The sequence below is a fragment of the Stegodyphus dumicola genome, chromosome 8 (genome assembly GCF_044657685.1).
Source record: "Stegodyphus dumicola isolate Sdum_Otavi_A_Nest chromosome 8, ASM4465768v1".
Classification (NCBI taxonomy): Eukaryota; Metazoa; Arthropoda; class Arachnida; order Araneae; family Eresidae; genus Stegodyphus; species Stegodyphus dumicola.
The window spans coordinates 54,699,792-54,712,495 of NC_140775.1; the positions used below are offsets into that span (position 1 = coordinate 54,699,792).

Below are 12,704 nucleotides of genomic sequence, written 5' to 3' on the forward strand. Positions count from 1 at the left end.
AGCCTCGTGTTGAACTGGTGATGATCATGAGTAATAATTAAATAAAACATACATTTGTTATCCAATATATATATCTTAAATTTTATTAAGTTTCTTAAGTGGAAAACTAAACAAAATTATCAAACAAAGTATACCAAGAATAATTAAGAATAAATGTCCTCTGGGATTTATTGAATAATTAAGTGAATTTGCTACACAATACAAGTAATACCATAATTAATTTACATCTTAGCACAGCCAACGTACATTACGCGGATAGACTGGAATTTTCTTGAAACACCTGGAAAACCTGGAAAAGTCAGGGAATTTCATTCTCCTGTTTGAGTGGCAACCTTGGGATGGAGAACCTTCTGGAACGAATTCTTACTGGTTTAGCCCAGGATGTTCATAAGCCGAAAGCTATGTAAACCCTGCTGGTCCGCAGTCAGTGTGTGTGTGTGTGCCTCTTCTAGCGAGCTGATAGTCAGTCATTGAGCGAGTGTCTCAAAGTCTAGCGCCAAGTTGGTCATTGAGTGCATTGAGAGAGTCTTTTAGTGCACCGTCGAGTTTTGTTTTAGACTGTGCTGAGTCAAGAGCTATACTCTTGTGTATTGTTGAGTGCATCATGTGGAGGGTATCAAGAGTATGTGGAGTTCGGAGAACGACCAAGCAGAGTTGGGAGCTGTACTCAGGTGCTTTGCAGTGAAGCTGTCCCCACAGTTATTGCCTGACAGTCTGAAGGCTGTGTCGCTGAACGTGTCAGCGTGTTTATAACAGTTCGACGACTGTAAAAGTGATTTTGGAGCTATCTGATTAATATTGGTAAATAAAGTGTGTTTCGATACTTCATCAAGTGTCGTTATTCACTCTAAATCTACAGACCCCACGAACGTGAAGGAAGAAAATAACGTAACATTATTGTAACTGAAAAATATGGTTGTATCAATGAATAATGATAATAACATATTTGAAATTCCTCATGATTATCAATTATCAAATTTAATTATTGAGGCAAATATTGTTCTTGTCTATATTTGCCATTTCGATGATATAGCTCTAGTTGTATATGAGTAATGCATGTATGTAATTATATATTGAGATATGCATTGAGATGTATTATATCAGAGTAATGTTTGAGTATAGTTATGTTATACATATAAAAAAGTTCTATAGAAGTAATGTGTACTACATAATATAGTGTTAGAATTTTGTAACATTCAGCATTGTATTCTCAGGTTACTTTCTTCAATTGTATGCCCAGTTCTTTGATACAATTGAATCTTGCTATAAAGAACCTGGCTTATAATGAACATGGAATATGATAATTGAACCTTTTAGTCCTGACATTTTCTATGCACTTAATGTTATTTTACATGCTGTAGCAAACTTTCAAAAGTATGAAAATAGGCATAATGAGCTGTATGGGTATCTTTGATTAGAATTTTTTGTTTTTTCCTCATTTCTTCCAGAATTTCTGCAAATCTTAATGAAAACATTATTAATTAAAAAAGTCATCATGTTTAAAATGTTAGGATCAACTTTCCATTCACATTCCACCTATAAAAGAAAACACCTGTTCATGATGTTACTTCTGTCTTCATCCCTACTTTTCAATTTGTTCTAATTAATGACTATGTGAGACAGGTATGACACGTAAGGCTTGGAGAACAAGGACACAAAAAGCATATCTTAGAGAATCATGTGGTGTATATGACATTAAACAAACAAACAAAAAAAAAAAAAAAAAAAAATTGAATGGTTTGTCTATTTCCATTCAGATTCTTTGATTGGACTGTGAGATGCAAGCTTTCTCTGAGTAATGAAAATTTTCATTACCCAGGGAAAGATTGCATAGTAAATTTTATGCCTTGGAGCTATACAGTTTATTATCTTCTAAAGATAAAAAGATTCTTCTTCTAAAAAGATTCTCAATTCAAAGAATGCATAACCCACTAATATCTGGACAAATACTTCAAACAAAAGTGAATGAATTTGTCAGATACTGTGGAGAGATAGCCTTTTTGTGCTCAAATAGCTGGCTGGATGGGCAGAATAACATTTCTTCAGGAAAATTTGTCAGAGAATCAGCCATTATTTCAAAACTAGATGGTGTGAAGTGTAAAAAATAATGTTTCAGATGATATCTCTAGCCAGCACCAGGGAAAAGACATTTTAAACTATGATATGGCCAGAGTTTTCTACAAAATGAGCCAAATTAAGCATTAAAATTTAAAGATCAAAAATACATTTGCAGAAAATTGTCAAAAGTGGGAAACAAAGTTCTAGTATGTGCTAATATGAACGGCATTGAGCGTCACAGGCTTTTGATAAGTGTAAAATATCATAAGCAAAGAGGTTAAAAATTGTGAAAACTCATCCTGTTTCCTATACATCCAATCATAATTTAATCCAATGCAATTTTAATGCTGCAACTAATGGACCAAGCTGTGATTAGGAGTTGAAGTGTCATTACAGGAAGCAGCTCCTTTTAAGTATGATGATGACATCAGTTATAAAATTTCACTTCTTGATAGAATGCTAGCACTAGAAAATCTTGGTGACTTTTTACAATAGTCTAATAAAGAGTAGTTAAGAGGAAGATGGAAACTAAGCAGCTGGGGGAAAAAAATGACATTTCAGCATTTTCAGAATGTGATATGGAGAAATTCATATGATGAAGGTATTGTGACAGATATTGTGAGAAATCTTTTGATGAAGATTCTTCTTCTGATGTTGATGAAAGCATTGAAGGAACACAATACGTGAAAAATGAGTTCACACAGCAGATGCCATTGGTGTGATGTGTGTCCTCTATCAGTTTTTGTTCATATTAATTGCAGAACTGAAAGTTATGGAATCCTTTCAGTTTTAAACAAAATACAGATAAAATCTTCTTGTTTTCTATATCACATTGCCTGAGAGTTAGAGGTTTTTTTTTTACATTCTGGAGTTAAATAAAAGTTAAAGATAATTTTGTCAATATTTTTTTATTATTAATTTTTAGTGGTTGTATATTGTTAGGGATAAAATATTTATTCATAGTTATTAATGTATGATTTAATCTAAGTAATTTAATTAATGAATGCAAAATTATGAACATATGGAACATTGGAAAAGAATGAACAACAGATTTAATAACTTTGTGTAATTATTATTATTATTTTGTTTTTTATCATATGCCCGTCCGCGGCAATTCTGCCATTAAGCGACAAGCAGCCCAGTAAATATTGAAAGTACTTGAATATGCCTCAACGTGTTTTTTATAGCATCTTCTGCCAAACCATCAATGTACACAGGGAGCCAATCATGAGGGTACCTACTATGTATAATAACCAGAGCAACACTTTTTAATTCTTTTTGTAAGGAGAGCTGTTTATTGACATTCCAAACAAGATCCAGGTGGCCCTCCAATATAGTTGATCTAGAACAATTCTTGAGAATTCTTGAGAAAAAACTTGGCAATTGGGTGTAGGAATATCGTAGGTATCGTAAAGATCATGGACAGTAGAAGGAAGAAATTGTGGGTTTTTAATCTTTCGTTTGCTGATCTGTAATAATTTAGAAAGTTATTTTTTCTTCTTAAGATTTTTTCAACGAGGTTTATGGGCCCCGTTTGGCACATTTCACTTAATGGTTCTAATTCAGTCTGAAGTAGCAACTATGGGGGTTGATCTAGCACCATCAGTGATCAATCTCATCATATTGTTTTGGAATAGGTTAGCTTGTTTTTAACAGGGCCTGAGGCAGTTATCAAGGCCTCCTTTCCATATTCCACTATAGGCAAACATAACTTCTATAGGCTGCACACAAGACATCTTGGGTTGAGCCCCAAGTGACACCAGCTAAACATTTAAATAGTCTTGATCTGGCATATCCTTTATAAACGGCTGAGTCAACATGTTTTGTCCAATTTAATTTTGGGTCTAAGTGACTACCTAAGTAGATGCTATCAAAAGTTCTATTCAGGTCTTTGTCATTAAACTGAAGTTGGATGTCGTGATGTTTTATACTGAGGGAAAAGAATTGAAAGGTTGTTTTATCAGTATTTATGACCATATTATTATCATAAGTCCAGGTGTTAAAAACATTAAAGGCCTGCTGTAGTGCACTCTCCATGCCAGCAAAATCAGATCCTGTAGTACTTATCATCACATCATCAACAAATAGTAAAATATTCACACGCTGGATAGAACTGGAAATAGTGTCTATTAAATCATTGATCATTATATAAAAAGAATCTGGCTCTGAACAGCTCCTTGGGGTAAACCCTGTTTGGTTTGACTATAACCTGACACAAGCATAACGATATCACTTATAGAGCTTTGGTCAAGAAAACTTTTATTCCATTTAAACAATTAGCCTGTGCCACAGGAAATCAGCTTCCTATGCAGTCTAGTTCTCCAGACCCTATCAAATGAATTTTTAAAGTCCACAAATACTGCAAGGGTACTTTGCCTTCTTTGAAAGCCATCTTTTACCTCTTGGGACAATTTGTTCAAATGCGCATCTGTATCTACGAAAACACCTGTCTTTCAGATATTAAACCAATTTTGTCAAGCACAAAATTTAACCTGTTAGTAATCAATCTCTCAGTTAATTTACACATTATGATTGTAAGAGAAATCGGGTGGTAACTGGCCATATTTTCAGCCAGTTTGTTAGGTTTGAGAATTGGTATTATCATGGCCTTTCTCCAAGTATTTGGCAAGCCATTTTTTCAAGTTTGGTTAATGAATGCCAACAAAGTTATTTTTGCAGTTTCTCATATTTACAAGGAACTCAGGACCTGCACTTTTACCTTTAACTAAGGTATTAAGATCATTTTTAATTTTCCAAATAGAGAAATCAGCATTAAAAAGTTGTTCAAAATCTGGAGAATTGTTGTCCTGAGGTAGTTTCAAATCATTTTTTATTTTTATTTTAATAGTAGGCCTGTAATTGCTTACCCTAGCATTATGCCTATGCACAGCATTTGAAATATCTTTATAAGCTCTTTAAAACCATTTTTTTTCCAAAGAGGCTTTGTCCTTGAAGGACTATAGTTTTCGTTTTGCGATTTTGCGTGGGTTTACTATAAATGTCCGTTTCTCTTTTCAAACTATTGCCACCAAATGTTAGAGTCTTGCATTATATTCGAAGAAATTAAATAATGAAAAATCTGTATAAAGTACGTATATTTCTTGCATTGTGATAAAACAATGGTACCTAGAGCCATCGAATTTTGAATGATGTAAAATCCTACTGCGAATATGGGCATATGGAATCCCAAATTTGAAATTTGGAATTTGTTTCATTATCGATTTCATATTTTGTAAATCTTCAACGAATTTTTTACTAACAAACTCAAGGGTTTCAAAGCGAGCAATGGCAACATTGTACAGAAAAAACATTTTTATTTCCAGTGCGTCAGACTGTGTATCAGAAATTCTAAAGATATGCTCAATTTAAAACTATTTTGCGATATTGCTCTTGAATTGAATTTTTGGTGTAAGTGCAAAGAATGTGATAGTTAATAAATAAAGGTAAAAGACAAAATAATTAAAAAATGCCCCTTTGAACATAATTTAAAATCTGAACGTAGTGGGATTAATAATTATGCTTATTCCGGTGCCTTTGGCTGCTGGATTGATTTTCAGAGGCTTCATTTAGCTTCATAGTCCTCTAGATTAAAATATTCTTCATCAAAGGTGACAGGTCTTTTAAGCTGCAAGACAATTTTTCTTGTTGCCTCCTCTTCGACACGGATGTGTAGGGGAAGGAGGCCAGACAACAAGAGAAATATACCCCTTTTGGGAATGAGAAATTGCAGAAACTTCGTAAGACAGAAATAAGGCTCATGAGAAGGCTCAAAATACCGGCCTTAGTAAGGACTGTATAGTTTTGCATATGAAACAGGCTATCTTAAAAAAAGCAATAATTGAAGCAAAGCCTTCCTCATATAAAAAATTTCTAGAAAAACTGGACTTTAGGAGGGATGGCATAAAAGCTCATAATTTCTTGTCCCAGATAAACAATCAAAACATCAGAAGAAATGAACATAATTTAAAATCTGAAAACTTTCAGATTTTTAATATGTTCATTTCTTCACACATCCCCTACACATCCGTGTCGAAGAGGAGGCAACAAGACAAATTGTCCTGCAGCTTAAAAAGACCTGTCACCTTTGATGAAGAATATTTTAATCTAGAGGACTATGAAGTTAAATGCTGCCCTCTGAAAATCCATCCAGCAGCGAAAGGCACCAAAATAAGCGTAATTATTAATCCCACTACGGCCCACCGTCCAGCACAGATTACCATCTTCACGGACGGGTTGAAGATAAATGAAAAAGTGGGAAGTGCCTATGTGTTTATGCTGCAAGATACAGTCATAGATCAATGGAAGGGTCAACTAAGGCAATTTAATAGCGTTTTTCAGGGAGAAGCAGTGGCCATTGCGCAAGCAATCCGCTACCTGCAATCTCACCACTCCCGCAACGCTACAATAAAGACAGACAGTCTTTCTTCACTATATACTATAGGAAACCCTGACCACCCATCCGGTATTATTCAGAGAATACAGGAAGATCTGCGAAAAAATTCCCAACTCCATACAAGACTTGAATGGATCAAAGCGCATGCCAGCCACCATGGCATTGAGTTGGCTGACCATCTGGCCAAAGAAGCTGCCACAGGACCAACAAATCAACATCCTATGGCCAGTACCTTACCTGAAAAGAACACTGCGCTTAAAAGCAATCGGGAAATGGAAGCAGACATGGGATAACAGCGATACCAGCCAACGGACTTATTACCATGTCAGCTACATGGACACAACCAAAAATTTTGCAAACATGCAATTGGTTAGATACATTACGGGTCACGGACCATTTCCCGAGTACTTTAACAAACGCGGAATAAGTCAGTGCGCCTGTGGACAGCATTATCTGACCTCCTCTCCCCTTACAGAAGGGCTATACATCAACCTTCCGTCGACCAATCGACAAGCCTTCTGTACGTTTTTGATAAAACAGAGGCACTTGGTTAGAAAAATAGGGCTTTTAATGGATAAACTGGCCGACCTTGACACAGACCTGTGCCATACTTATTCAGCCATATAGACCAATAGTAATTCAGTGTCTAGTACCAACTACTAACACCACATCATAGCTGTGAATTATTGTAAGGTGTATCCAACACTCCTAGTAATATAGCAGGAATCTACTATTTAATCAATTTGCATTATCCCAACCAACCGAATTATGTCTATTACCTGTACTGCAATATGTAAATAAGCACCATCTGTACCTGTTAATAAATGTATCTTAAGTGCCATCACCATGTAGTTATGTTCTATGTATGTATATGTATAATGCACCCAATGATTCTATACTCAATGTTAATTATGCGCCTTGTATTTGTATATATATGCTCTAGTCTAAATGTTACTGTATTTATTATAACTGTATTAATCATTGCTGTATTATTGTATTAATATTATTTAGCATCATAATATTAATAGCACCAATTGCACCTTATTACGTACTTTTAAGTCTAAGTATATTTATGTCTAAGGAATTATATGCATTAAGATTGTTACTATGTGCCCAATACTATGTATATATATCCTCGTATATATGATAATGTAACCAAGCATCCGAATATAACATCACGCAACATGACACTTTATCGCATAGTGTTAATCTAGAGTCTTAATTCTAAAAAATTCATTGCATCTACTAACTTCTATAGCATCTTATTATGTATCGCCTGTATATGTACCATGTATATAATGCTTATAAATCCAATGATTACTATGTGCCTAATAATTGTGTATACGTGTTTTTAGTATGTATATAACTGAATCCATGGCTCCATGCATATCATCCTGTAGCATGGCACTGTATTGCACAGCGTTAAACTAGGATCTTACACTAAAACTAACAGCACCAATGAATTGTACTAAGTATCTTATGTATTATGTATGTATATGCATAATGCACTTAATAATTATGTTAATTATGCACCTAATATTTTTGTATATATATGTATAGTATTAACAAGTAGAAATATTACTGTATTCATGTGTCAGTATTTAACATTGTGTAACATGAAGCCGTTTTGCATAGTGTTAAACTAGAATCTTACTATAAAATTAACTGCATTTATTACTTTCTATAGCACTGTATTATGAACCATCTGTTTATATATATATATGTATATAATGTATCTAATGTCTGAAAATCTGATTATTATATTATAAAAATAATGCATTTATACGCACCTTATAATTGCGTATAAATGCATTATTTTTAAAATTCTATAAAATTAATTGCATCAATTTATCCTCAGTGACACTCTACAATGTACCATCTGCTCATGTATATAAATGTGCCATGTACCTATTGATTATGAAATCGAATGATATAAGTATTGTAAATAGGTAGTACAGTATAGCATTGCAAATAGGAAGCTGTACCCATGCACCCGCATATATTTCTATGTAACGTAACACAGTAAGGCAAAATATCAACCTAGTGCCCTAATATGAATTTAAAAGCACCTATTACTAGTTATAACATTATTTTATAGATCTAGAGTTTATGTAAGTATATGAAGTAAGTAACATATGTTTATGCCACCAATGAATAATATGTACCAAATATAAGCGTATATATGCTTTTGTCTATATGTAATTGTGTTTGTATGCCCTTGTTTATATGTAATTGTACCCATGTATCTATTAGTATTATCACATATCTTGGCACTGTATAGTTGATGTACATCTATTAAGCACTGAATAATCGTGTACCTAATGTGTCTGTACTCAAAATGTCTGTATATGTATGTATATGAATTTATGTTCTGTATATATGATAATGTAACTATGCATTTGCACATTTTATCCTGTCACACGGCACTGTATCCCAAAAATCAAACTAAAAGTCCCACTCTAAAATTAATTGCACCAATTATCTGTTCAGCATTGTATTAAGTACCTATTGTTAATGTATGTTAAAGTAGCACTTACCTAACGCTTGGGTACCCACTGATTACCGTGTACCTAATACACGTGTTTTAATATCTTTGTATATTGGTTAATGTACTTAGGAAACAGCACAAATAATCCAATAGCAAGACACTGTACCACACATACAGTACTAATCTACAGTCTAACTTTTAATTCACTGTACTAATTACTTATTCCAGCATAACATTGCGCACCTAATATTTCAGTATGTGCATGTCTTGTGTATCTAATGGTAATGCTTCAAAGGATCATAGTGTACTCAACATATGAGTACACACGTTATGTATATATGCTATTGTATCCATGCTTTTGCGTACACCTTGTAACATGGCAATGTATTATCCAGTGTCTAACATTAATTAGCTTTAACGCCACTGTATTAAGTACCAAATTTGTATGTATGTTTATGTATTAGTATATTAGCGTAATGACCACGTATGGTTATCTAGATAAAGATAGACGTGGCGCTATACCGATTAACCGTATTGGTAGAGGGGTGATGCCTACGTCCTCCATCGCATATCGCATGTTGTCCTCTTGGGACACATAGAGAAGCACACTTTAGTATAGCATGGGTAAAGAGTTTTGAAGAATGTTCAAGATTTGGGGAAACCAAGGAGTTGGTTATAAATTTATCTGCGAGACCTTTGTAGTTGAACCAGTTTGCCTTTTTAAAGTTCCAGGAAACTTAACGAGGCTTCCTGAGTTGAAAATATTAAATGTTTTTATGATATGACACTAGCTGAACTGATTGAAATCATTACGTATTTGTCTTTTTCCATGATAACTATTTTAGGCTGCTTGGCGGCGCAAGCGCTTGTAGTTAAAGACTTGCATTAGAAGAGACATTTCAAAATCCTTTCAAACGTCCATTGGAACCACTGGTGCAGTTTGGGTGAGATTTCTGCTAACTTTCATGGCCAACGGGAAAAGTACAGCAAAGATTGTATATATTTTAGTTTCAATTATTACTCTGTATAATTTATATGGGTCACCAGTGCTGAGGCCGGGGTGATGCCAAGTGTTTCATGTTGCAGAATGATACCTTCGATCCCAACATCAGCTTTGCATAGCTGCCTCTGCTTTCCCCCTTTCTCAAAGGAATAAATAAATCTGCTATAACCTAATTCGACATAATCCAGAAAAGTCAATAAATAATACACCAATACACGTACCATTAATGATAGCTGCCCTTATGCGCCAACACCAAATGAGTCGATAATCATGATCCGTCAGCACCTGCTCGACCAGCCACTCAGTTGAAGCCACCACAGTTTCGGCAAATTCCGACCAAGTTGTGATTTGCTTCTCCCCCTAGCAAATAGAAAGTGATCGTCTGCCGGTGAACGCAGTTGCCAAGTTTCTAAATCCTTTCCAATCTGTTGGAAGGGGAACGTGATGATGTAATGACTGCCGGCATTTTACTCCCCGCCCCTCCGGGAGGGAGGGCTATGAACCCCAACAGGGGTAATCATAGAGGGATTTGGAAGTCCCTCGGTTCAAATTATTGCTTCGAAAACATTTGCTCAACTAAGGGGATTTATATTTTACCATACTGGATAGAAATATTTTGTCCCAGCATCACCAGGACTATCAATTAACTCATGCTGTATTTTACATGACAGAGCTGGGTGAACTAGGAGTAAATCAGGAGAGACACTTCCATTGTAAGAAAGGTAATCTGGAGAATTTCATTCATTCTCAATGAAATCAATAGGGTTGGAATCAATAAGATTTTCGACTAATACTATTTAATGGTGAATAATCCCAGCAAGTTGGGGGGGGGGGCATTGAAGTTTCCAAGTATAAGTGAATTTCTATCCCAATCGAGTATTAGTCTTTTAAAATAGGGTTTATTATTTGGAGGATTGTACAAGAAGAATATCTTACGTAGTGTATCTTGTCTGCATACATGTATTTTCAGGAGTTCTAAATTATCGTTAGTAATCATCCAGCGAGAGGCAATTAACTTTGCCAACTTTGCCTTTAAAGAAAGTTTTACAAAAACACTAATGCCAGAAGCAATTTGTCTTGATTGCTTTAACACAAATTTCCTATATCCAGGAATATTAAAATAACTTCATTGTTTGCAGCGGCTCCATTCTCAACAATGCCCATTACATCAAAATCATGATTAGAAATAATAGTCTTCAATTCAGTAAATTTATCATGAGTTAAACCACCAAGATTCCAAAAAGAAATCTTATAAGCTGGTTTAGTCCTAGTCTTAGAAAAGACGTTTTGCTTCATTTCTGTCTTTACTTCTAAAAGCCTTAAGAACTTGCACCTATCACCAAGTCAAAAATGCTTTCTACTTCTACATCAATGAGGGCCACTTAAGGCGATAGGTATCAGTTGTTTAGTTTAAATGGGGGCACCACTTGAAACAGACTGATATCACCCCTCACTTTGCATAATTATAATTGTTATTAAATCATATGATTTTTAATTGAGTTATTATTTACTTCTTTTGGCAGGTGTGACAATGTTAATCAGTTTTTAATGCATTATTATAAATTTTTACTTATTTTTGGGAGATGATTCATTTTTCTTAGCTAGTGGGAATAGCAAATTCCTGTATATAGTTAATCAAATTTCCAGTTCCTTGAAGCTTGTTATAATGGGGTTCAATTGTATTTTCAAGATAATTTATCCAATGTTATGTCCAAATTTTGTGTGCTGTTTTGGATATATGTATTCTCAGAGAATCTCCATAATTGAGAGAAGAATAGTGTGGTAGGATGCTATTTCAGTCTCTCAGCTTGGTTTGATTTGGTCTGGTACAGCAAAGCCTCGAGGGCTATCTGCCTAAGGGGAGGGATGCCTTCGTGGAGGGCTTTCTCAGTCTCTCAGGATTAACCTGAACTGAGTACTATCATGTTGCAGTCGTACTGAAATAGTGTCAGAGATATTTAAAATTATTGTGTGCAATCATATGTATTGTGTTTGTTTCCAGATTTTTGGGGTATTATTAAAATTCCTTATATTCACAGAAAGCACATATGTTGACATTTGTAATCATACTGATCTGCATTATCGATGGTTTGTTTGTTAAATTGTTTGTGAGTAGGTCTACTTTCATCTTAACAAATATATATAAGCTTAGCTTATGCTACAATTATGGATTTCATTACAGTTAGCATAATTTTCACATAAATGTATACCACTCTATATTATGACTTATTTTACACATATCTCGCTATAACAAAAAATAGCAATAATAATAATCTATTTATTTTATAGTTTTAATTATGAAGCAGACTACTAGTTAGTATATTTGCTATAAATAATATCTAATGTCTAAATCAGATTATTTTAGAATTTGTATTATATATAAATGAGTTTTATTGATATGATTTAAAAATTCTAGGTGAGAGCAGCAGTGGGACATAGAGAAGTTTATGATAATTTTTTACGTTGCTTAATGCTGTACAATGAAGATGTTGTTACAAGATCTGAACTGCTTCAACTGGCTACCTCATTTTTAGGGTAAAATTTCAAGAGTAAATTTAAAATAAAAAAATGACATAGTTGTAATATATATAGCACAATATTTATCTTTCAATTTCAAACTCTAATTTTTTCCTTCATTTTCAATTTGAGAACATTTATATATATGTGCATTTAAAGTTATATTTTTAAAGTTTTATATATTAAGAATATTTCTATGTGTATTTAATTTGTGTTTTAATGTCAGTGCATTTAGTGAAAAGTAA

At 34.0% G+C, this 12,704-nt stretch overlaps 1 protein-coding gene across 1 annotated transcript in view; it reads left to right on the forward strand.

Annotated features, from left to right (window-relative positions):
* The window catches only part of LOC118194611 (paired amphipathic helix protein Sin3b-like), a 108,085-nt gene that overhangs the window by 18,950 nt on the left and 76,431 nt on the right, over nt 1–12,704 (forward strand). Inside the window, exon 7 of the mRNA XM_085821869.1 lies at nt 12,359–12,477. Coding sequence (XP_085677995.1) covers nt 12,359–12,477 — 119 coding nt within the window. The remainder of the gene's footprint in view (nt 1–12,358; nt 12,478–12,704) is intronic.